We start from the raw sequence: 27,168 nt of genomic DNA, 5'->3' as shown, positions 1-27,168 counted from the left end.
CTGAGGGCAGCCTGGGCTGTGCAGCTCTCACAGGGATGAAAGTCATTGAGAAAGATATTTCGGTTGTGTTACTACCAAAGATAGGTCATTGACATGAAGCTTGTCTTCAGGGGGTAATGGGTTAACAGGAAGGTGACGTTAATGGCTTTTCCATTTCTTGATTACTTTTTGATGAACATGAAAAGTGAATGATGTGCACTGTTTTAAGGAAAATGTATGTTGAACAAAAAAAAATACGGGCAGGTGGTTAACTTACACAACTATTCTCTTTACAAAATGACTTTTTAAAGTAAAGAACTCATTGAGCTTAATCAATGTATGATTTAGTGTACAAGAAAAGTTTTTAGGTGCGACTGTTAAATGATGCCTGGCATAAAGTAAGGTTTGTCTCTAGAGAAGGATGACATTACATCATGGCTTACTGTTGCCTGGATTCAGATAAACATCGTGGGTCAGGCAAATGATTTATAAAATGTAGCCATTTTACTTAGTTAAAAATTTGATGTGTCATTTAGAATGTCACTATATTTAATTTTTGTGTGTTTACTTCTTTTCTCATTCTAAAGTGACAAATCTTTTGACAGTTGATATCCTCACCAAGGTATATTTGTAGCACATTTGCATTATGTTTTTAGTTCAGTAATTAATTGGAAAATGAAGTGGCACAATGTTCGTGGATCATCAGTCTATAAACAAGGCACTGGCAGCTTGTATTTATCCTGCTGTTACAAATTAATTTTTGATATGGATGGTAAGACATGATCTTTTATACTTACAAATCACCACACACTTGCTTGAGTCATTGGTTTATAAACAGATAGGAACCAGTAGCAAGTTTAATCTCAAATTGCAGATTTGCCAAGTCACTTACAGAGTCATTCTGTTGCAGTTGGTGTGAGATCTGAGTGTTTTGGATGAGCACTTGCATGCTTTTATTATGAACAGAAAGGAGGTGAAAGTAGGTGGAAGTGTCTGCATTAAACGGCAGGATGAAACAGAGATGGTGGGATATTGTCCTACTTGTAAGAATATACATCCCTCCAAGAGGACACAATATATACACGGAGGGAACATTAGTGAAACAGTTGCTGTTTTAGTTGACTGTGCCTTGAGCATCTTTAAGTCTTCTTGTGCCTTCAGTGGCAAGCTACTGGATTAATTAGTAGATGAACTTGACCTCCTAGAGTTTCTTTTGGTTAAAACAGTTGGCTTAATTTCCTACTGGATGCAAAGACAAATTTTAGGCAGTTTTCTCTTAAAAATATGTAAGGCTATATAGCCACTTTTCAATTAGTAGCTGATTCAAAAGCAAAGACCAAAAAAAAAAAAAAAAAAAAGCCACAGGAAAAAAAAATCTGTAAATTGAACAAAATGCTCATGAATGCATTTACTTGTTTAGAAGTTATTATTCAACTATTTGTTTTCAATTTGTAGAGAGTTCCATTTGCAAAGTTGAAGCAGATTCAACACTTATCACATCTAGACATTAAGGCATTTGTCTATTCATTCAAGTTACTTGCTGTATTCCAGATTTGTAAACCAAGTAATTGAATAGCCACTTCTAGCTATAAATGTACACAAACTGATAGCCTCCTTGAGAATGGGGGATTCGTTTACCTGACTCCATTGAAATCCAAGGTTGGATTAAACTTTTTTAGGTGAAAGTGTTCCCTTTCACAAGGAGACCAAGGGCTTTTGCTTCCAGTTATCAGCTGGCAGATCTTTGCTTTTTAACAGAAAACGTTTTAGCTCAGGTCATGGATGCCATGGATGATTCAGGTTCTTTCAGCAGCAATAGCTCTGTTTTATTGTTAACCTTCCAGACAGGGATGATTCTGATCATCAGGCCTTTCTTTACAAGTAGTCCTCCACCTCTGGGACATTATGAACCCAGTCAAAAAATAATAACAAGAATTTTATTTTAATTCTAGAAGCACATATTTCTGGTTATCAGCAACTGAGAAAAAAAATCGTAGAAGAAACATTACTCCTTATTTTATTGTTTATCTTCTTTCTCCTGAAAGTATTGCTCAGTTATTATTAATTTGACATTTGAGGGCAGGTTCCAGTGAACAATAGCTTCATACCCTCCTTTGACATCACCTAGCCAATGAGAGCGCACACAGGGCATTATTCTCATACCTTAGACAAGGTCAGTTCATTTGGCCTTGCAGGACGGAGTGTCACGGTTGCGAGTCTTCCTCCTGAAAGCTTCTTACCGCCTCTTTTCCTCTTTCGTGCGAGTATCTCTAGAGATAGAAAGAGCGTGCTGTTTCTCCCACTAACTCTTCCTCTAGAGCAGCAGTTTCTCAGCAGCAGCACTGGTCACATTGGGGCCATGGAAATCTTTGTTTTGAGGGGGTCGTTTTGTGTGTTGTAGGAGATTTAGCAGCAACCTGGGCTGTACCCATGAACCACCCCCAGGTGTGACTACTTAAAATGTCCCCAGACCCGGCCAAATGTTCTCCGGGTGTGGGCAGAATTGCCCCTGATCCAGAATCACTGCTTTGGAGCCGAGTTTTCCAATCTAGCTGTAGATTAAAATCACTGTGGTAGCTGTGAAAAAACACCTGTGCCTGGGCCCCACACTCAAATGCAGATTGAATTGGTCTGGCACTGGACCTGGGCACGTTGCAAAATGAGCTCCTCAGGTGAAGCCCGTTGCCCCAGGCTTTTTAAGATGGTTGGTGTGGGTGAAGCTCTCAAACACCCAAGCCTCCTGGGGAGAAGAAAGTTAACTTTTCCCTTTTTTTGCTGAAATGAACTCCAGGACTGAGAAGGACTGACCCCAGCAGGTACTGTAAGACTTCACCCCTCTCAGCCCAGAGCAAGGCTGTATTGTAATGCACGTTGGGGGGCTATGCTTTGAAAATTTGAGTTTTTGGCGGGTGGACTTATTAGGCTAATTTTGGGAAACCCTGGTATATGGATAGTTCGAGATTACTTTTTAAAGCCTTTGCATCCAGATGGAAAAGGGAGAATGTGAGTTTCTAACCCATTTCTGGTGGATACCAATGGTGCATGTAGATCACACAGCTTCTGCAATGTGAATGCCTATTTCCCAGTTTATAGGTTTTACCCTGGGTCTTAGGGCTGCTTCTTATTATCTGTTGAGGTTATTAATGAGTGAACAAAAATGCTGATAACACAAAATGGCCTCGTTTATGGAGGGGTAAGAACCCGTGTGTGTGGAGAAGCCCAGCAGAATTTTCTGAAGCAAGGTCATCTGTAAATTAAATAGTGCTGCAGTATAGCATGAATAATTGCTCTCATTAATTTTATATTTTGCTTAGGAAAAGCCATAGCATCCCTATGAATGAATTTGGACAACAGAAATTGAATATCTCTCGGGAGAAAAATTTCAATGGTTACAGTATACCAGAACTGATTTAATTGAGGATCTCTGAGTATATTTTCTATTGTGTGAACTGAAATGGAAATGGTTAAGAAATTAAGATAATCGTTTTTGATCTTCAAACTTTAATATGGTAACTTGGTAGCCTTATATCCACTTTGATAGGACGTCAATTTAAGATGTTTTGAAAAATAGAATTAATTATTGTACCATACTTGTGTGTGCACATTGCATTTATCATAAGAATGTATTAGATTACATTTTTATTTAATGACATAAAAACATACTATTGGGAATATTTTGAAATTTCTTAAACTATATCTGAGAGTCAGACTATTACTGGAAAGCCCAGATGGCTTGGAAAGGAATTTTCTAGTAGAATGTCAGGTTTTCAACTCCACTGTAATAACAGCACAAAACGAGACACATTCTTTAACTCTAGGGGATCCTTTTCATCTTTCTCCAAAGGAGATTTTCTGTATCTATAATCTGTTATGTATATGTGTGTGTACATGTATATTTTATTAGCTTTAATATTGCATCTGAACAATGTCAAACATTCAGTTGACTGACTGTTTAGGCAAACAAATGTCCAAATGCATCCAGCCACTAAGCTAGTTGCTGCTGTGGTCAACCAGAATCCCTTTCAGCTGATTATGGTTGTGTCATTTGGATCCAACTGAAATCAATTAGATGTTTGTACTTTCCTATTTACTGCAACTTTCCAGAAGATACAGTAGAAAAAGTATGATTATTGAATTAGTGATGCATTTATCTTTTTAACAGGAAAAATTTAGAATGAAGCACAGGGGAAGTGAAAAGTTAGGGCGAGTATTCTGCTTCATGAAATAACTTCACAAGTGTCAAATGAGTGCAGATACAGTGATTTGCTATAAGGTTTTGCATTTACTCATTGTAATGTTAGATTACTCTGGATGCGTTGGTGTGCAGCGGTCGGCAAACTCATTAGTCAACAGGGCCAAATATCAACAGTACAAAGATTGAAATTTCTTTTGAGAGCCAATTTTTTTTAAACTTAAACTATATAGGTAGGTACATTGTTATTAACTTAATTGAGGTACTCCTAAGGCTTAGGAAGAGCCACACTCAAGGGGCCAAAGAGCCGCCTGTGGCTCGCGAGCCGTAGTTTGCCGACCATGGGTAGGGATCTCAGTCAAGCTCCGTTGGTCAGAAATAAGAGTGTGAAGCCATATTTTGCTGAAGTTAAAAAAAAAAAGGGTAAGGTTGTATTTGTATATCACCATTGGGTCAGTGTATGCTTGATGATGTCTTTCCGATTGAAATTTATGACCTTAGGTTCTAAACTGTCTCAGATTTTAGGCACTTCTGATGCTTAGAGACCCCAGGGCTTCCTATGCTAGATAGAGCTGTGAGTTCCTACATTAAAGAGCCCCGGGTGGTTATTCTCTTCTCCACCATGTCTATTTTAAAATAATAGATTTTAAGTCACTTCAAGTCCCAGTCTACTGTTAGCGGTATTCCTTGCTGTCCTCAGCTGGCCTGACTTAACTCATTTTCTCATTGTTTCTAAATTCTGTTCTGCTGTTGCTAATGGCTGGTCATACCTCAGGAGAGTGAAAAACCACACTCATGAGAACTCTTTAAAATAAGAGTGAAGGGTCTTGAAGTGTCCTTATATGAATGAAGTGCATGAGCTTTAGTGCCTGGCCCATGTGCCATGAATTTGTAATTATTTTGGCTTTCTAAGGTTCATTTTTGCTTATTTTGGGGGCCTTGACTATGCTTCAGAGAATTGAGATCTTCTAAACAAACTCAGAAATATTTGCTTAGGTACTCGGACTCAGCCAGGTTGCTCTTAATAGTACTTTAATACATAATATTTAGGACGAGCATTTGTGCACACTCAAGAAAAAAAATTATTTTGAATTTGACTCTGGGAAACACTAAGAATAATTTCAAATTCTGAAATAGGCTGAATCGCAAGAATTCTAGGAAATTGGAGATTCCATTTCAAGAATAGACCATGGGACACTTGAGAATAAAGATACGAAATCTCAGCTCTAAGTTAGAAGTGTCTCTGTCTAATCTGCGAAACGGCGAGGTTCAGGTTACTGCGGTGCCTGACATAATCACCTCCTCTTGAGAGTGCCCTTCAGGAGCCTCCAGTAGGAAGAATGGCTGCTCTTTCTGAGAAAGAGGATCCTTAAGCCACAGCCAGGCAGTGGCAGAGAGGGATTTAGAAAAGGGAAAGTGGCAGAGAAACAGCAGGTTGCATTATCGTCCTTATAAAGGCAATACCGGTTTGTCCTCCCTGAGATAAAAGGCAGTAACTGGGTTATTCACATCTGGTTGAATCATTTACAGTTTTCACATAACAGAGAGTTATGTATTACAGAGCAGAGCTTCTGTACCTGAATCATTATGGAAGGGTGCAGCAGGTCTTGGGACCTGGTCATGGGCCTGCAGTGAAATCAGGCACACAGTCACTTACCAGATAACAACCTACGGAATAATAGTTATTAGTGTTTTTTATATCCTGAGTTATTTAGACCTTCTGTAGGCTTTTCTATGAGACAGAAATGTCAGGCACAAAGGTTGGGTTTGGTGATTGCTCAAAAGAGTGATTTAATTATTCAAGCTTTCTATACACACACACACACACACACACACACACACACACAATTCAGTGTTTAATAGAACATTAAATAAATTGAATTTGAAGATATTGAATGACCTTTAAAAAACCCGTTCACTTTTATTTTCAGCTACATAAAGTACTATGAATTCCTACGTTTTAAAATCTTGCAAACAAAACATTTGTAGCACCACTTATGCCTACTGCTACGGTTGAGGGATAAATGTTTTGGTGAACTTTCGATGACCAAGAAGTCAAAGTTGTTTTCTGATGCTTCTTGAGTGAGTTGGCTTTTCTAGTCAGGTGTATTTATCATTACTTTAAATGGAGAATTTTGTCTTCTAGCCTTGGTTGCAAAGGAAACTGAAAGGTCTTCTCATCTTTCTTCTAAAATTGAGGGGTTCTTTGGATTTCAGGGGAAATCCCTGATCTGGGTTGTGCGTAACTACAGCTTCCTGAGTGTCCATAATTGTTAACTGGTTCAAAAATGGTTAGAAGCATGAATTGCACTTGGAACATGGTATGTGCTTTCTTATCAGTAGGAAAAAAAACAATTAGTGGCAAATATTTATATGCATGTGTGTGTGTATATTTTATTAGTTCAGTTAACTGAGAATAGATTTTAATACTAACAAATAGAAAGAGGACACTGTAGTTGTATTTAGTTTAAGAAGTCACAGAATCATAGAACTTCAGTCTGTAAAGTACTCTACATTTTATCCAGTTCAATTTTCCCATTTTCTGATTGAGGAAATTGGTTTCCAGAGAAATTCACAAGGCCAATTGCCAAGTGACTAGAGGACTAGAATCAAGCTGACTCCCAAGGCATGGAATCAGTGTTATAAGGAAGACATTTAATCTTCTAAACCCGGAGGCCGCTGAAGAAGGGATAATCTATATATAAAAGCCTAAGTGACCGTTATGACTGGACGACTGGATGACTGGACAGTAGCTATGAAGTGAACTGACCACCAGGGGGCAGATGCTCGATGCAGGAGCTGCCTCCTGGTGGTCAATGCGCTCCCACGGCCAACCTCCCATGGCTGGCCAACCTCCAGCGGTCCCTCACCCCGGCTGGCTGGCCTCGATCACCTGCCAGGCCGAGGGACGCCACCCGTGCACAGATTCATATACCGGGCCTCTAGTGTTTAGTAAAACTCTAAGTGGAATACAGAAACATCCTTTACCCTTTCCTGTTGGGAATTCCGAAGAACCAGAGACCTGAAATGATGAGAGTGGGACAAGAAGAACGTCAATAGACTATGGCTTAGAAGACCTGGTGATTTAGGAGCTTGGATCTGGGAACTTGTGGTTAGGCCAGTTGGGGTGCACAGTTCACAGCTGATGGACAGCTGCTCAGATGCATTATTAGAAGTATTCTTGCCGCTTGCCTGAGAGGCCAACAACCTTACTACTCGTTTCTTTCCACATAGATTCTCCCCACTCCGAGGCCACATTCCTTCCAGGTAAATGTTTTTTGTGAAGGTGGACTGACCTTAGTCCTGTCCTCACGCATCCACTGGTAATAACCGCCCAAATGCCGTGTGTCTGGAGAGGTGTCGGCTTCTGGACGGCAAGAAACAGAAGGGACGGAGACCAGCAGCAAAGGGATGGGCCAGATGGCAACACCACCTGCTCTCAAGGACTTGTGTTTTTTAATAACTCAGCTACTGCAAACAAAAGCAACTAAGCCAGTTTTTCTGATTTATGCTACTGTAGCAGAAGTAAAGTATACTTACATTACACTTTTGATGGCATTTAAAAGGTCAGAATATCTGAGTTGCAGATTTCTGTTCAAAGCAGCCTGGTTTGTTGAGCCACTCTTGAGAATTCAAATTAACCATGCTCATTAATTCAGCATCTCTTTTATTTCCCTAGACAGCAAGTGCCAATTCACCATTTACCCAAACAGAATAATAATACCCTGAAAGGCACATGACAGATCCATCATCTGCAGATATGACTGATGACAACTAACAGGAAAGTGAGCTAAGAGACAGCTTAGAGTGAGTGAGAGAGAGAATGAAAATGGCAGACACTGGCAGTGTGAGGGGGGCAGTGCCATGAAGAACTTCAAAGGATCGGTCTGTTTGGCAGTGATGTTGTCAATGGGGACCTATCTTATGTTGATTGGCCGGACGGTCCCCATCATTGCTATAGGAGCCAACCAGAATTGTCCTGGCTGTGGAGCTGGGAGGGTGGGGGACTGCTGAATTTAGCTGCTTATTTTACATGTGCGGTGCTGGGGTCCAACCCCAGCAGGTCCAGGGGTCCCCAAAGGTGTGGACGGAGTCGGCGAAGAAGGAATGACACGGAGACAGCATTCAGTTGATCAGCAGCCTAGCCAGGATCTCTAGCCAAGTTCTGGTCAGGATCTCCAGCGAAGTTCTGGTTAGGATCTCCAGCCAGGTTCTGTGTCCATGTTCTCTTGCTAGGTTCTCCAGCCAGGTTCTGTAGCCATGTTCCCTTGCTAGGTTCTGTCCAGGTTCTCCAGCCAGGTTCAGTCACCAGGTTCTAGTCAGGTTCTCTTGCCATGTTCTATCCAGGTTCTGTCTCTAGGTTCTGTGGCCAGTTTCTGTCCAGGATCTTTTGCCATGTTCTCTCCAGCGAAGTTCTTCTGTCTCTAGGTTCTGTGTAGGTTCTGTGTCTAGGTTCTGTGTCCTGTTGTCTTGTTACATCTGTATTTATACCAGTTGATTCCAATCCTATCAATCTCTATTCCAAAGGTTAAGGTGTTTCTTATCTCCATTCCAGGGAGTAAAGATTATGTAGCTTAAGCATGATTGTTCGTAGTTAAAGTGATTAATTACCCGCCTGGCCCTTAGTTAAGGGGTTTTATTCCCTCCCTAACTTCAGGGGAAAATCCCTACCTGGGGATTCAACCTTTCTCAGAGAGGTGACCTTGGTTAAAACACATAGTGCCAAGAAGGTGAGCAAACATATTAAGAACAGTATGCCATATATGCCAGGTCCCTTGAAACAGCAAGGATGGACCGGCTCCCGGCAGTGCGGGTACTTTGATAGAGAGCACATTTGCAACTATGCTCACTTAGAGGTCTAGAAATAAACATTATACACGTGGTTTGCCATGATTAGCTCCTCCAGTCATAGAGATTTTCATGAGAAAAAGTTTGGAATCAAGTTTCTCAAAAGGTTTGAATTATGCTTATTTTTAGTGTCCCAGACTTGACTTGGAGTGGTGAACACACAATACAGTGTATGGATGATGTGTTGTAGAATTGTGCACCTAAAACCTGTATAATTTTGTTAACCAGTGTCACCCCAATAAATTCAATAAAAAAAGGGGGGGAGAGAAAAAATGGAGATCAATACTTCAATACTTCTTTTCCTAAAATTGTTTTCACCCTAAATTTCTTTGTCTTTTTCCTGTTGCAATCTCAAAATTGCCCACATTGGGGTTTATTGGCCTACCACATAAATCTGTCTTTGATGGAAACATTATTCTTGCCAGAGTCTACACAGCCAAGTTATATAATAGGCATTCATTTACAAAAGAGCTAGACTGAAACCTATTCACAAAGCATTCTTATTTTGTAGGTATCTGGAATTTCACCCATATGTTAAAGCAATATGTAGATACCCAGCCTTAAATTGGCATATGGCATCCAAGCTTTATTTACGACTGTAAAGCAATGAAGCAATTTTATAAACCTCCTTCAGTCAAATTCTATTTTAATTGTGAATAAAAGTGATATGTATCTAAAATTATCTTAAAATAGTTTAAAATATAAATTTTTCACGGAGTTCAAAAAATAGTATGATGAACTAATTTTTTATATTTTTAGTTATTGGGGTAACTTTGGTTAATAGAAAATTTCAGGTGTACACTTTATGACACAACATCTGTATAGTACGTTGTGTGCTTACTACCATTGTGTAGGCTCCTTCCATCACCATATATTTGACCCCCTTTATCCTCTCCATTCCTGCCTCCCCCCTTTCCCTTTGGTAACCACCCTTCTATTATCTATATCTGAGTTTGTTTCAGTTTTGTTTGTTAATTTGTGTTTTTTTTTTATACCCCACATATGAGTGAAATTATCCAGTTTTTGTCTTTTTCCTTCTGACTTATTCACATAGCATAATACTCTTAACATCCATCTATGTTATTGTAATGGTGATATTTCATCTTTTTAAGGCTAAGTAGTATTCCATTGTATATATGTACCACAACTTTAACCATTGACCAAAGGACAATTGGGTTGTTTCCATGTCTTAGCTATTGTAAATAGCACTATGATGAACGTAGGGGCATGCTCTATGAATAAGGATTTTCAAATATTGCAGGTAGATACCCAAAAGAGGGAATGCTAGGTCATATAGTAGCTTTATCCTTAAATTTTTGAGGAACCTTTATACTGTTTTCCATAGTGGCTGTACCAGTTTACATTCCCACCAGCAGTGTACAAGGGTTCCCTTTTCTCCACATCCTCTCCAATACTTCTTGTCTTACTGGTAATAGCTATTCTGACAGGTTTGGGTGGTATCTTATTGTGGTTTTGATTTGCATTTCCCTAATAGCTAGTAATGTTGAGCATTTTTTTCATGTATCTGTTGGCCATATATATGTCTTCCCTAGAATAATGTCTATTCAGCTTTTCTGCCCATTTTGTAATCAGATTTTGTTGTTCTTGCGTTGTATGAGTTCTTCATGTATTTTGGATATTAGCCCCCAATTGGGGGTATTGTTTGCATATATTTGGTTGAATGTCTGTTTTGTTGATGGCTTCTTTTGCCCTGCAGAAGCTTTTTAGTTTGATGTAGTCCCATTCATTTATTCTTGCTTTTATTTTCCTTTCTTTTGGGGTCAAGATTGCACTGACTTTGTAAAAGGCATCATGGCACACTGCCTAGCTAGAAATTTGGATATAGAATTGGCTTTGCCTCCTTCTTGCTCTCTGGCCCTTAGCACATCACCAACTTCTGCGGGCAAAATAACGTATCCTTCAAGTAAGAGGCTTGGACTAGCGATCAAAGTCAGTAGTCCCAGAATTTAGATTTTACAGATAGATATATAAAACCTGAGAATAAACCTGGACTTGCCAACTTTTTACCTTTGTGAGGTATGGATAGTAAAATAATAAAAACAAACTTTATCTACTAACACTCTCATTTCATACAAGACCGTAAGGGTAGCCTTTCTCCCCCAAAAAACAGCTGCCAAAATTGTATTAATATATCTCCATTAAACACTTTTTGGAATAATAATGCTAACATATAGCCCAGGGATGAGATTCAACAATGCTATGTAAATGTATTTCCAGTGTCCAACCTTTTTGGAACATTATATTTACCTCAGTCATTGTAGAAAATCACAGTGTATATGTTGCTAAACAGAATCCAGTGTTAAATCAGCTTCACTTTGGCAGAGTCTGGGTGAACTGATGGAGGCCAGGAGTCACAGCCCATAGAGTGCTAGCAGCTTCTTGTCCCTCCTCTTACCGAGACAGGAAGAAAGGTGATTCATCAGTTTTTTGGGGGTCTGACAGCTTAGACTGGGGACTCTCTTCCTTGCTTGCCACCTCACCCAACTTCCTCCAGAGGTTGTATAGGTGGGCTTGGGCTTCTAACAGTGAAGATGCTATCCAAGAGGGATTCTGTGTTTAGGTGGAAAGTTCAATGTGGAAGGTTCTATCTGAGAGCCATTGGGCTAAATTCTCTCCACACCAATGTGCCTTGCAGGGAACTTGTCAGGGTTGTATCTCTTCTAGCAAGGTCAGATTGATGGACTCAATCCCAATTGAAGTAGCTACCGTAATGAGTCTGAACACCTCATGGGTGAACAAGATGCTAAGGAGGCTGCAGTGGAGATGACTTGGGATTTGTAGAGTTCTAAAGTCGGTCTAATGGTAGGATTCTTCTGCTTGGGCAGGGCTCAGAGGGAAGACTGCAGATGTTTGGCTTTGTGTGAAACGTGCATTCCGTGTCCAGACTCTTAACATATTTCTCCACATTGCTCAGTGGGACAGTGCTCTGGAAAATCAGGCTGAAGGATTTCACTTTCTCCTCTGCTGGAGATGGGATGATCTTGCCTCTTTGCCATCTGTGCACTAGATGGGAGAGTGTGGCCATCACGAGGCAGTGGCACAAGACTGTTGTGTGCTTAGTGCTCTCCCAGCTAGCCAGATTTCCGTGGTCTTTTCTTGGAACCTTTGGGCAGAAGATAAGACATTCTCTTCTTTCTTTGGCACTTTAATCCTATACTTCACACCTGGTGTTTGAACCAGTTTGGAGTAATGTTGTTCAGTGAAATTGGAAGGGAAGGGCAAATCTATTGCGGTTTTATTGTAAATAATTTCCTTGACTCATCAGGTAGCCAGGCATTCTAAGCAATGTCTGGGATAATAGAGATTTATTACAACAAATTAAGGGCTAATCAGAGTGTGTTCTGAGATAAACAACATGGTAAAGCAAATATAAATGTCTAAGAGGAAGCATTGGCCGGTAAAAGACTCATCTCATCAGTGTAGTGGTAGTAGAAACCAAATTCTGTTCAGATTTCACTTTGTATAAATTTCTGCACTGTCCCATGTGTAGATGAGATACTGTAGATGAGAATAATACATGTATTATCACACACTAATTTATTCAACAGATATTTACTGTGTATTTCATGTGGATACAACATGGTGATAGACACTGTATGGGATAGAGAAGAGTGAGTCATACTGGGAGGTCATGGTCTGATATGTCCATGGAGGAAGACTAATAACAGTGAAGGTTGCAACTAAGAACCAAATGCACAGGATGAGCTATTGGTACCATGGGCCTCCGTGAGCCTGGGAGGTGGGTCACAGGATGCTGAGCCAGGGATGGCAGCTAAAAGGAGGCTTGTTGTGAGGTTGAGTCTGGGGGTGTGATTGGATTTGGAGAGTCTGGCAAGAAAGGTGAGGATGTGTAGGAGAGATGGCCTAGAGGCGGACATCAGGCAATGGTATTCAAGGAACAATGAGGACATGAGTAGGGAGATTTAATATGCAACACCTCAGGGTAAAATGATATCACAATACTGATGTGGAAAAGTATCAAAATGAATGAAATGTAAAGGCTAAATTAGGTTAATTTTTACTACACTAAACCAACCAAAGTCAACAGGTTCCAAGATGATTTTTCGCTCTTCCTTATTTTAACAGAATTAGTTCATTGATTTTCACTTAGCAGTGTATTTCTGCCTTCCGGGCAACTAGGCCATACTTTCTCTAAAAACCTTATACTGTAACATCTTTGTTACTGACACAGAAGATCTTAGTCAGAAGATGGATTTTCTTAAACTTACAACCCTCATTGTAAAACTCCCCCACGAAAGAATAGGAATTCAGCAAAATAAAATAATGGAAGATGATTAAATAATGTCATAAATCTAGGTACATAATGACATCAAGCACTGATCATTATAAAATCTCTTCAGGAAGCCTTAAGAAAATGAATAAAAAACAAATAATTAGGATTAAATTGAGTTATAAATCCCACTTAGTTTAATTACAAGGTCTGAAGAATGGAGAATATTTTATATTCCTCCCCCTATGAGAAACTAATGCTGCTATCAGGAAGACACCTGTAGATAACATTTCATGCCCTATGTAATCTAGCCTCTATGCACTTTCCAAAATTCTCTGCCACAACCTAACAAAGACCTCAGACCTACTCATACCCTCATTGTTCCTTAAATACCATTGCCTGATGTCCGCCTCTAGGCCATCTCTCCTACACATCCTCACCTTTCTTGCCAGACTCTCCAAATCCAATCATACCCCCAGACTCAACCTCACAACAAGCCTCCTTTTAGCTGCCATCCCTGGCTCAGCATCCTGTGACCCACCTCCCAGGCTCACGGAGGCCCATGGTACCAATAGCTCATCCTGTGCATTTGGTTCTTAGTTGCAACCTTCACTGTTATTAGTCTTCCTCCATGGACATATCAGACCATGAACTCCCAGTATGACTCACTCTTCTCTATCCCATACAGTGTCTATCACCATGTTGTACCCACATGGAATACACAATAAATATTTGTTGAATAAATTAGTGTGTGATAATACATGTATTATTCTCATCTCTACAATATCTCATCTACACATGGGACAGTGCAGAAATTTATACAAAGTAAGTGAAATCTGAGCAGAATTTGGTTTTCTACTACCACCCACACCCATGAGATGTGTCTTTTACTGGATCATGCTTCCTCTTAGACATTTATATTTCCTTTACTATGTTGTTTATCTCAGAACACATTCTGATTAGCCCTTAATTTGTTGTAATAAATCTCTATTATCTCTGACATTGCTTAGAATGCCTGGCTGCCTGGTGAGTCAAGGAAATGATTTACAATGAAATTGCAATAGATTTGCCCTTCCCTTCACTTAGTGTTACCCTCCCTATTTCTCTAACCAGCATTACTTCAAACTGGTTCAAGCACCAGGTGTGAAGTAATAGGATTAAAGTGCCAAAGAAAGAAGAGAATGCCTTATCTTCTGCCCAAAGGTTCCAGGAAAAGACCACGGAAATCTGGCTAGCTGGGAGAGCACTAAGCACACAACAGTCTGGTGCCGCTGCCTCCTGATGGTCTCACTCTCTTCCAAAGTTCTATTGACAGCCACACTCTCCCATCTAGTGCACAGATGGCAAAGAGGCAAGAACATCCCATCTCCAGCAGAGGAGAAAGTGAAATCCTTCAGCCTGATTTTCCAGAGCACTGTCCCACTGAGCAATGTGGGGAAATATGTAAGAGTCTGGACATGGAATGCACACAGTTCACACAAAACCAGCCATCTGCAGTCTTCCCTCTGAGCCCTGCCCAAGCAGAAGAATCCTACCATCACTCAGGGGTGAAGAGGGGAAGTAGGCAGACTCTGCCACCCCCTGCACCCGACCACAAGCACCCTTTCACTGGGCAAGTCTACATCCAGCTGATTTGTTCACACTTTTGCTAATATTTTATTTGAACAAAAGCGACACTTTATAGAGTTTGAAAACCTATAGTCTAACCCAGAGACATCAAAAGAAGCAAACATTTTGCATGTGTGAGCTGGATTTCTGGACCAGTCAGTGGATGGGCCCAGGGAACACCCTTTCTTGATTGTTGTCACGGAGCATGTGTCCTGAATCTCAGCTGTGATGATAAGCATGTTACGAAAACATAAAATCAACTTAATTTATAGGCATAGGGTTTTATTTTTCAGAGGTAGACATTTAAATTGGTGCATCTTTGAAAGCTTTCACCTTTAGTTTCTCCTGCTTAGTTTCCACCATCTGTTCTCTATTTTGCGTTGCCTTCTGGGGCTGGAGAGGAAACAAAATATAAATTCTTTAAAGGAAATCAAGCTTTTGCTAATCTCTACATATAGATGGTGAGATGCTGGCAATTTTTAAAGGTTTTTATAGGGAGTAACACACTTTTCTAGAGAAATAGAACTTAAATGTTTATCCTTGTACCCACCAACCCAGAGCTCTGTCTTGTTTGAACCACCCTCTTTTCTTTATTTACTATGGAACCATATGGGTAGAGTTTGTGTTTCAATATCTTCGTTAGATATGTGTTATCCTTATCGTGACATCAGTGGGTTGCCATTCCAAAAGGTCAAGTTTGAGTTTTTGGTTTCTTTAGTTGCCTGCCTGCCTCAATTCTGAATTGCTATAGGAAGCTTTATTTATTAATGTAAGAGCTAACTTTTAATAGTATTCAGGATACTAAATATCTTAGCTCAGAAAAACTAAGCTAAACTGCTTTTTTTTTTTCTTAAATAAAATGAAGTTTTATTCTGTGTCTTTTCTCTCTCTCTTTCTCACATACTCTTACGTTCACGGTAGCAGAGTATTTTGAAGCAGTTATAAATGTTACAGCAACACAAGATCCTTTCTTCCCTGAAGCCATGTCTCCTGGAGTCCTGGGTTAATGAAACGGAGAAGAGCCTGGTTTGATGAGTGGAGTCTTAGAACTTATTGGGCACATGATGAACCACTTGTCCAGCTTAACTCCCAGAGAGAACCTTGCACAGTGATTTTATAGGCTTCAAAATGATAGTGTTTTCAAGCTTCTACCTTGTTATCCGCCTTCAGGCTCACCCTGTACATGCGATAAAAAGAAGGTGGGAGAGAAGGGAACATTATTAGGAGAACTGGAGGCCTTGGCTCTAAGTCTCAGGATATCCCCTCCAGTTTTCTTGTAAACTCTTAGCACTTCATGGTCTTGAATATCCACTTATGAATGCTGAAGAAACCAGAATTTCCTTGGGTGTCCCACATCAATTCTCAGAGTCCTTAATTTATAATCCAGACAAGGTAGCACATGTTCTTCACATGTCTCAAGCACTTTTCTGTGCACACAGGCCTGTGGTCTGTGAAACTCAGGCAGAAAGGAAGGGGAGGAATCTCCTGGCCATGGTATCAACTTCTGGCCATTCTGAGCCATCCTACTCCGAATGCCTCCCGAGCAAATCACAGAGTGGGTTTGAACTTGCTCTGTGAGTTCATGTCCAAGTCATCATCTGGTAATTTATATCATAGCTCATTTCTACAGATGGCTGTGCAACAGTGATTTCACAGGAAGTAAATAGAATGCTAATTTGTTGAATGCCATGTATTTGTAAGTAAACATTCTTGTGTAGTTTCACAGGACTTTTGTCTCTGTTCCTTATGAAGAAAATTAAAACAAGCAGAAAAACAAAGCCGTAGTCACTTACAAGAAGATTAATTTAGGTCTGCTTGATATTTGGTAAAAATTACAGAGATGCAAATGGGAGTCTGCTTTGTTTTTTTGTTTTCTTTCACAACTAAATGTTGTATACAAACCTCCCTGGTTAGTAGATTAAATAAGAATGGCCTTTTTGGGTTGTTTAAGGCTTTTCATTTTTGGCAAAGCTTTTATTCTATGGTGTACCATAATGAACTAGCTATTCCCCATCAGGTATAAAAACTTAGGAGAACTTGCAAATTATGTTTTAGAGGCTTAACAATTTACATTAGTTTAAGACCTAAGTGAACCTAGATTAGCTTGTGTGTTTGTTTGTGTGTGTGTGTGTGTGTGAAGACGCCAACATATAATGTAAAGAAAGATCAGACAAATCACCTGCTGAGGTGGTTTTTTATCCATTTATCTTTTATTGACCTACTAGAGGCCTGGTGCAGGAAATTTGTGCATGGGTAGGGTCCCTAGGCCTGGCCAGCTATCAGGGCTGATCAGGGCCTTTCAGCTGCCGGCCCGGCCCTTCCTTCGTTCCACACCGCCCCCTGGTGGTCAGTGCACATCATAGCGAGCGATCTAACTCCCTGTCTCCTAGTTGAACTCCTGTGGGGACAATTTGCATATTAGACTTTTATAGATAGATAGATAGATAGATAGATAGATAGATAGATAGATAGATAATGTACTAGGCTCCGTGCCCCTTTATTCTACAGCTGAGTTCCTGGTCGGTGTTGGGTTATGGACCACGGGCATGCCCTTGGAGCTCACTTTGTGACTCCAAACTTACTGGCTTTGACTTCTATTGTCATGCTTTGAGGCATTCGAATATAGAACTTAAAATCCATTGGAGATTTAACATTAGAGCAAATCCTAGAGTGCTTTTGGGAATTTCTTAGCCTTCACTGGAGCTGACCCTTATCTAATGTGGTCTAACGAAAAGTGACAATAAAACTGGCACGGTGTAGAGTGGTGTTGGCACAGTGGACTGAACTGCTGACTACATGCTTCCTGAAAGGGGCTGTCATCAAAGGCATAGCTCTTTGCTCCAAAGAATCTGTATACCATGCGAGCAGTTGCAAACTGGTGGTCACAGTCATGTTTTACTTGGCCCACGTGTGTTCTAACAATTAGAAAACTCACATACAAATCTAAGTTTCTGGCTGCTTTGATACATGGGAGGGTCTTCTGACACTGGCCCTGCACCCCCACATGGCAGGAGGACTTCTAGTTTTTATTCTGCATAACAGATCATCTCAGCACTTAGTGTTGGAAAACAACTATCCTTTCTTTATGCCCATGGGTTCTGTGGGTTAGGAATTTGACAAGGTGTAGTGGGGATGGTTTTTTCTTACTCCACAGGGTCCAGGGCCTCAATTGGAAGACTTACATTCTGGAGGCTGGAGTCACGTGGAGGTGTCGTTATTCACGTATCATGTGCCTGAGCTGGGATGGCTTGGGGCTCCTTGGGCTTCCCTGAGTCTCTATGCAGCTTTCCTTCTCTCCACGTGGTCCTCTTCTGGAACATGGTAGCCTCAGTGTCCTTCCTACAGGGCAGCTCAGTGATCCAAGAGCAAATGTTCCAGCAGAACAAGGCAAAAGCTACCTGGCCTTTAAGGATGTTAAAACGAAATCAACCAAGTAAATCTGGCTTTATTAGGTGATCATCGAATCAGGCAACATCCCATCTATGAACTAAAAGGACCTCCTAGAGGTTGTATAAAATAGAAGGTTTTTATAGGAAGAAGAGTGGGGCAAGGGAGCTAATAACAGAAGAAAAGGGATGATTATTTTTAGGCCAGGACATCTTTTGTGGGAAAAGGGAATGGAAGAGGGCCCACATGACAGATTACCCTGTGATGCTTGACCAGAAAGTTGCAGACTGGTTGATTAAGACTGTATTTCTAGGAGAGGTTGACACTACTATTAGATCAGGTATTAAATTTGGAATCATGGGCTGTTAGCACTAGTGACGCCATTTTGGGCTTGTAGTTTTCTATTTAACAAGAACCTATTGTTGAGGTTGTACTGTCACTTTTCTTTTACTCTATTGGTTGAAGTGGTCTCAGCCCATCAGGATGTAGGAGGAAGGGCTATAGACCCCACCTCTCCATGGGCTAAGTGTCAAGAAATTTGCAATTATGTTTAAAACACCAAATGGGGTAAACATGCCTCCATTTGCTGCAGTCTTCACCACTCCCCACTATGTTCCATCTAGGCTACTTTCTTTTTTTTTTTTTTAATATATTTTTATTGATTTTTCACAGAGAGGAAGGGAGAGAGATAGAGAGTTAGAAACATCGATGAGAGAGAAACATCGATCAGCTGCCTCCTGCACATCTCCCACTGGGGATGTGCCCGCAACCCAGGTACATGCCCTTGACCGGAATCGAACCTGGGACCTTTCAGTCCACAGGCCGACGCTCTATCCACTGAGCCAAACCGGTTTCGGCTCTAGGCTACTTTCTTGATTTCTATTATCCGACTGTCACTGAAGTCATTTGAGTTGGGGATTACTATCCTTCTTTGTATCTCCAAATGTAGATGAACTCTACATTCTAGTTAGAGTTTAATCTTCTGTCAACATTCATACTGATAAATCTAAGCATTGCCTTTTGGGCAAAGAGGCGAGAGCAGTGTGGACACACACTGCAAACTCCTGTTGGGAAGCTGTGTATGATTTTTGGCTGAGAATACACTGAGGTATGATTCGTGCTTGTGTTGGCCATGTGCTGTATTTGCACTTGGCAGAAATGTATTATCTGGTCATGTATTCATTATTTCTTATTGTTGGATTTCTGCACTTCCTCATGCATTACCTTATTCTGGGGAAAATGGGCCAAGCTATTTGATCATTTTTAAGATGTCTTGTGGGTGTTACTACTGTCATTAAATAATGAAATTTTATTTAGTAGTGCCACACTACTAGGAATGTTTCAAATAAAGCAATCACAATTTAAAAACCAATTAAGGAAAAGTATCTAAACCAAATATTATCATCTTTTCATTTTTACCAACCTCTCTTCTTTTAGTGATGTATCAAGTTGCCCTAGTAGGAATACTGGGTGTTACCTAACCTTCACTTGTTCATCATCCCTAGACTGTCAACAAACTGGGCACTTTATTCTCCTAAATAATCCTTTGATCTGTCCCCACTGTCACTTTCTTAGCTCAGACCCTTATAATTAGGACTTCTGGTAGTAGGCCACCTACCTGATGTTCCCCTCATTTTTAATATTTCCCCATTTCAAACTGTCCTCTATTTTAGAGTGATTTTACTAAAACCTCAATCAGGTCATGTTAATTCTCTGCTCACCGGCTCACAATGACATATCTTTGCCCCTGGATAAAACTCAGTGTTCTTCTGTAAATAGCACAGCAGGTCCTATAGGATCTGCACCCACCTTAGCTCCTGGACCTCACATCCAAATTGTTCCTATTCCCTCCAGTACATTCACATCCTAGGCTCTGGTCCTAACTTGCTTCTGAGTACTTTGCTAGGAATACCTGGCCAAATCCTACACTGGAAGCCTGTCTTGGTGTTCTGGCTTTCCCATTCTGTGCCATAGTCTGGGTTTCTGTAACATTTTAGAGCATTTATCCAGGGTAATCATTCATTTACCCCCTGTCTTCCCAATTCTAATTCAGATTTCTGGAGGGAAGAAACCATCTTCTCTCTCTGTATATCAATGCCTGACATATAAGTAGGGCTCTTTCTTGGTAGAAACTTGCAGAGTGGCTGGCTGACTAGAGCCCACCAGTGATTCCATTCCAAAATTACTCTTGCCGAACGGCAGTGTTCAGAGATGACTTGCACTGCTGGGATAGAGGGCCACATTCCAGGCTCATGGTTGACAGTGGGGAGGCATCATTCTCTCTACTCTCTACACTGAAAAGGAAAGTATAAATATATATTTGGGAAGAAAACAGTGAAAGATCTTTCTCTGAAATTCATATATCTTGATGATATATTTGTATATATTGTATAGTAAGTATAAAATCTAGCCATTCCTGTTAAATGTCAAGAAAAAAAAACTTGATTTGAATGTACCTGCACTTGTGATACATTTCTTAGTTCCCTTTGTGAGCAGCCTGCCTTTTCACATACATTGTCAGGAGCATCCTGGTATAGTGATAGGTCATGCGCTTGGAACCAGGCACACTCTGTAAATCCTGCTCTAGTTTCTTCCTAAGCTTCATGTCCTTGGGATAGACAGCCTTATGTCACTTCTCAGAGCCTCACCTTTTTAATGGAATGTAGGTAGCAGATAACAGTGGCAGTTGACAAATGTTAGATCTCTTCCTTCCTCCAGAGGAGAAATAGTAGTGCACTAATTCCATATTTGTTTGACAGTTGCATTACCATTTCAGTCATCTCTTAGCTCCTTACTAGTCATTTTAATCTCAGCAATTTGGAAACCTCATATTGTAAGCTAATTGTCACTAACTATGTGCTAAGAGGACATAACATCAAAAATCAAGGGAATGAGAGTTGAAGAGCTCTCAACTGACTCTCCAGTCTTAGGTGAGTGCTCTACACTGTTATCAGCTGACAGCTTCCTAATGAATCTCCGTGGTCACTGTTGTTTATAAAAGAAGAAAGAAGCACTTGACGGTGCTTTGAGTGTGTCCAGAATGTCACAGTATTAAGCTCACTGCTTAGTCCTGGTCCCCTGTTGTCTGCTATTAGGGTATTAAGTCAGCATATGACATTTACCTTAATTTCATCCCCACCTTGTATATACAAGCTTGGATGGCTTGGGTGGCAAGGCAGTACTGTAGCAATCGGGATCCACTATCTCTGTCTATTTTGCTGTAATTGGCAGTAGATTCTTTGTGTTGCCAAGAACTGTAGCTAAAATTACCTATGTGTCAAAACAAAAGGAGTTCTTCTAGGAACTGCCTTTTATTAAGGAGGTTGGAGGAAGAGGGGAAAGAGATGACTTTTATTTGAATACCCACACTCTAGGATCTGGGCCAAGCAGGGGTTGAGCTGCCTCTTAAAATTTTTATTATTATGCACTCTAGGAACCTTTTGAAAAGAGACTAATGCACTTTTAATGACTGGATATTAAAGAGTATTTATTTCAAGTATAAAAAAGTTGCTGTCGAAGTGATTTTCTTTTCTCCCAAAAAGTAACAAAATCTAATAACTGAAAATAGAACAACCAAAAATAGTCTCTTCTCATAAGTATGACCTGACCGTGGATAAAGGTTTGGATGGGGCAGTTGAAACTGGTAGTGAGTTGGAATTTTGGGGAGAGGACACCCAGTCGGCAGCAGGAAATGGCAGGTGGATGGAAGGCCCTCAGGCAGCACACAGACATGTGCCCAATGAGGCTTGAATTGGCATTGGGAACAGGGCTTGGTTGATAGTAGGTGGTGATCTCACTCGACTGAGATAAGACTACACAGCTAAGCACAGTCTCCTAGGGAATAGTTGACATCAGTATATGTAACATGCAAAGAATATGTGCTCTGGGGCCAGACAAGATTTTGAGTCTTGGCTTCTCCACTTGGTACATGAATGGCCTTTGACAAGGTATGTAACCTCTTTGGGCCCCAGCTTCTTATTTATAGGAAGAGGATGGTAAACATGTCTACCTTATGGGGATTTTGTGAACATTAAGAGAATCAACATATATAAAGCAACGAGATTGATATCTGCCCATAGTAAGTGCTGCATAAATGTCTAAGATGAGTTATTAGGATGTTCACCAATTGCCACAGGTGAGGATCAGTGGTTGTATAGGTGAAAAGCTTTATCTGGGTATTAATTACCCAGTGGGTGAATTTTCTTTCATCTTGCTGGGCAAATTACTGTATTTATTTCCTAGCTGGTCTCTAAGATAAGCTGAAGGTGGTCCAGTTAAAGGAAAAAAAGGGAAAGGAAGAGCATGTGTAAATAAATAATGGTTAGCCATTGTATTGACTTGCTGGTCAAAGGCAGACTTGCTTTCAGACTCTCGTAGTTTGAGCCTAGAGTCTGAACTTTCAAACTCATCAAAGTGAAAGGTGATATAGTTCTCTCTCTCCACTGCCCCCTAAGAATATTCTTTTTTATTTTTTGTAGAAATGGAACATGATTATAATAAAAGTAAGCAACTCAGAAAGAATAAAGCCAAAAAAAGGGCCTAAATCGTATCATCCAGAAATAAACACCATTCAGATTTATGAAACTTCTACACATCTCCCCATGGGTAATAGAGATGAAGATGGATTGAAATTGTTTTACACACTGAGATAATTATACCCCCTGCCTTTTATGAGGGTTGCTGTGGAGAAATATGAGCCAGTCTGACTTTTTCCTCCCCATGAATTGGACTTGCCTTTTTCTGCCTAGAAAACTTTCAGCAACTCGCCCCATGTCTGTCTTGATGGTGATGCTTCAGAATTGTTTTTCTTGGGTTGGAGTGAGCCTTGTTGATGTGGTCACTTTTTAATTGCAGGAAATTATCTTCTATTTTGTTAAAATATTTAAGTCTTATTGTGCAGTTCCAAGAATTGTTCATAAAGCACACAAATTGTAAATGGCTACCCCCAAACTCACCATTATCCCTTCCCAATCAAAACCTCTCCTTTGGTATATTTTGGTTACAGGTACTTTATGAAATATATGTTGTGCAAATATTTTTCCCAGTCTGTGGCTTGTCTTTTCATTTTCTTAACAGTGTATTTTGCAGAGCAGAATGTTTTAGTTTTAATGAATTCTAACTTACCAGTTCTTTCTTTCATGGATTGTTCTTGGTGGTGTATCTAAAAATTCATGGTCAAAGTCAAGGTCACCTAGTTTTTCACTTATGTTATTTTCTAGGAGTTTCTTACTCTTGATCTATGATGCAGTTTGAGTTTATTTTAATGCTAATTTTTTTTCTTTTGCATGTGGGCAGTGCCATTTGTTGGAAGCACCATCCTTTCTCTATTTACCTTTGCTTCTTGTCAAAGATCAGTTGACTGTATTTATGCGGGTCCATTTCCGAGCTCTCTAGTCTGTTCCTTTAATGTGTTTTTCTGGTTATTTGTTTTTGTTTGTTTTTTTTCTAATTCTGCAGTCTTGATTGCCATAGCTCTGTATTCACAGAATTTGGGTTGTATGAGTCTAGTTAAAATTTGTTCTTCAGTATTATGTTGGTTATTCTCAGTCTTTATCTTTTCACATAAACTTTAGAATCAGTTTGTTGATATCCACAAAATAGTTTTTTGGGATTCTGATTTGGATCCCATTGAATCTGTAGATCAGATTGGGAAGAATTGATGTCTTAATAATGCTAAATCTTCAGTCTACAAACACAGAATATCTCTTCATTTATTGTAAGGGTATTGTATTGTAATTTCAAATTCCAGTTGTTGTTCATTTCTGTTATACTAGGGGCCCAGTGCATGAATTTGTGCACCTTGAAAGGAACTGTGGGCTGCAAGGCTGCGATGGGCACAGGGGTGGATCTCTGCCCATCCTCCCCACCCGGCCCCTCCTGCTGTGGCCCCTCCCACCACAGCCCCCCCCCCCCGTCCCCTGTCTGTTGGCAGCTCTGTGCCCGCTGCTGCCACTCCCATGTGCTGATAGCACCAGCCTGCTCACACCCACTGATAGCACGGAGCAATTGGGGCCAGCGCCAGGAGTGGGTGTGAGTCGGGCCAGTGGCGTTAGCAGGTGCGATTGGTGACTGCTGCCCAAATCACCCCTCAGGAGCAGGGGGAGATAGAGAAGCCCTTAGAGGTGATCGGCACCAGTGCCAGCTGCGGGTGTGAACTGGGCCGTCGTTGGCAGTGGGTGTGAAAGGCGGCTGCCAGCCCCGATTGCCCCTCAGGAGCAGGGGGAGGCAGAGAAGCCCTGAGGGGCGATCAGGGCCGGTAGCTGCCGCTCTCACCAGCTAACGGCACCAAGCGATCGGGGCCAGTGCTGGATGCCAGCAGCAGGTACAAGTGGCAGCTCCGGCACTGGCAGCAGGTGTGAGTGCCTGGCAGAACCACAGTGCGGGGGAGCAAAGGATTTTCAGTAACCACCAGAGGCTCACCCTAATGACAGCAACTGGTGCCCTGCCTTTGTCTGGCGCCCCCACTCACCTGCTCCACCATCCTGCCATGGCCAACATCCGCCATGTTCTGTGCACCCCCTGGTGGTCAGCACATGTCATAGCAACCGGTTGTTTGGTTGTTCTGCCATTTGGTCTCTTTGCATATTAGGGATATATATATATATGAAAACAGTAGACTTTTATGTATTAGTCTTGTATCCTGCAACCTTTACTGTACTGGCTTATTAGTTCCAGGAGGTGTTTCCCACCCCTTTTGGTATTCTCTACATAGACAGTCATGTCATTTGCAAGCAAAGATAGTGTTATTTCTTCTTTTCCAGTTTGTATACTTTGTATTTCCTCTTCTTATCATCTTAGCTAGAACTTCTGGTATAATGTTAAATGGGAATGGTGAGAGAGGACAGTCTTGCCTTGTTCTGGATCTTAGGGTTAAAGGATCCAATATGCTAGCTGTAGGCTTTTTGTAGATGGTCTTTATCAAGTTGAGGAAATTCCTCTCTATTCCTAGTTTATTAAGAGTTTTATCAAGAATGGATGTTGGATTTGGTTAAATGCTTTTTCCATATCAATATGATCATCTGATTTTTCTTTAGTGTATGTTCTTTTTGGACTTGCTCACTTTTTTAAAAAAACTCAATCTTATGTTTGAAGATCATCCTTCTGGTACAGGCGGGTGTGCTTTGTATATGTTTATTGCTATTTATTACCAGGATCGGTAAACTGGCCAAGTCTAGCCTGCTGCCTGTTTTTATGACTTGGAAGCTGAAAATGATTTATATGTTGTTAAATGATTGAAAAGATCTAAAGAAAATTACCTTGTGATGTGAAAATTATGACATTCGGATTTCATTGTCCACGAGTAAAGCTTAATTGGAATACAGCCACACTCGTTTGTTTGGGTAGGGTCTGTGGCTGCTTTTGTGTTTCTGTGGCAGAGTTGAGTAGTTGCAACAGAGACCAGAGGCTCTCAGAGTGGAAAACATTTATTATCTGGCCTTTACAGGAAAAGTTTGCTGACCCTGCAGCATAGTCATCCATTGCAGTCAACCATTCTACAAAGTATGTTTCCATTTTACTACTGATGGGCTTAGGGTGCTCTTGGTTGTTTGCAACTATTAAAAAAAGAGCCATCGTGAACATTTTCATATGTGTGTACGGGTGCATGTCAGCATGTGTACCATTGCTGGGTATATGCTTAGGAGTGGCATTGCTGAGTCATGGAGTGTGTCTGTGTTTTGGGTGGGTGGATATTTCTAATTACATTCTCACTAGCAGATGAAACTCCTCATTTCTCCATATGCTCACTAATAATTGCTATTTATATGACTTAAAACTTTTGTCAGTTTGATGAGTGTAACCTTGTATTTAGTTTAGGTGTTAATTTATTCCTTCCTGACCACCAAGGAGGTCTGTTATATTTTTAGCATTTTTCTGCTTTAATTCTTTTCTTCCAAAACACCCCTTATATGTCTGTTGTCTTTTCTTCCCCCACCCACTTTTACAGTGACTTACTTAATCCTGCCCACCGTGTTTTTAATTGTGATTTTTATATGTAGTCATTCCATCTGTGTGTTTTTTCTCCTAATGTTTTTCATCTCAGTAATATTTTCATTTTTCTCTTCTATTTTTTTAAAATCTGGATTCTACTGCCTTACTTTTTTGAACTAGTTGCCTCAATTTCCTGTTTCATTGTGTTTTTATGTTCTTCATCTTTTGTTCATGGGGCAAGGGGAATGTGAACTGGGACAGCCTGGAGTTTAAGTTTTGATTTTGTTTCAACAGTCCCCTCACCAAATAGTTTATTTTCTTTGTCCTGTGAATTTGTCTTCCCTTAGATTTTAGCCTTTAATAGGAGATAGGACTCACAGCAAAGTCACTGACTGTGTATTTTCTTGGTTTGGCTGATTTTCCTCTGGCAGGCTCCCTCCTCCAAGGTTAGGTCAGAGGTAATAGAAATGCAATGTTTAAAAAGTGTTTCTGTTTGGCCCTGACTGGGTAGCTCATTTGGTTAGAGTGTCATCCTGATACTCTAAGGTTGTGGGTTTGATCCCTGGTTAGGGCGCATACAAGAATCAACCAATCAATGCATAAATAAGTGGAACAACAAATCGATGTTTTTCTCTCTCTCCCTTTCCCTTTTCTCTCTAAAATCAATCAGTAAAAATTTTTTAAAAACGGTTTCTGTTCTAGCTATCTCCCATGACATTCTGTGTCTGTGTCTTGTTCTGTATCTTTATTGCTTCCAGATATATTCCCTACCATCCACTCCACCTGCCGTATACCTCACAGGGCACTGGACAGGCCTCTCCCTGGAGGGGAAGGCTTTAGGGAAACCTTTTCCCATCAGTGTGTGAAGAGGTACAGGTAGTAAAATTACCCTCCATTGCTTAGGTGTGTTTCGTAGTTTGCATTTTGGGATTTGTCACTGTGTCCTGGTTCCAAAAAATTTTCTTCTATATTT

At 40.5% G+C, this 27,168-nt stretch overlaps 1 protein-coding gene across 5 annotated transcripts in view; it reads left to right on the top strand.

The window, feature by feature from the left end:
- The window catches only part of CCDC85A (coiled-coil domain containing 85A), a 170,036-nt gene that overhangs the window by 13,586 nt on the left and 129,282 nt on the right, over positions 1-27,168 (top strand). The window contains exon 3 of one of the 5 annotated variants that reach the window (XM_059659775.1): positions 6,103-8,177. The exons of the other annotated variants lie outside the window; for them this stretch is intronic. Within the exon in view, the coding sequence (XP_059515758.1) occupies positions 6,103-6,110 (8 nt within the window). The 3' untranslated portion in view covers positions 6,111-8,177. Of the gene's footprint in view, positions 1-6,102; positions 8,178-27,168 lie in introns of those variants that run through there. 5 annotated transcript variants of the gene reach the window in all.

Source organism: Myotis daubentonii, chromosome 12 (genome assembly GCF_963259705.1).
Source record: "Myotis daubentonii chromosome 12, mMyoDau2.1, whole genome shotgun sequence".
Lineage (NCBI taxonomy): Eukaryota > Metazoa > Chordata > Mammalia > Chiroptera > Vespertilionidae > Myotis > Myotis daubentonii.
The sequence above is the reverse complement of the archived record's forward strand: the minus strand, read 5'-3'. Positions and strand labels throughout refer to the sequence as shown.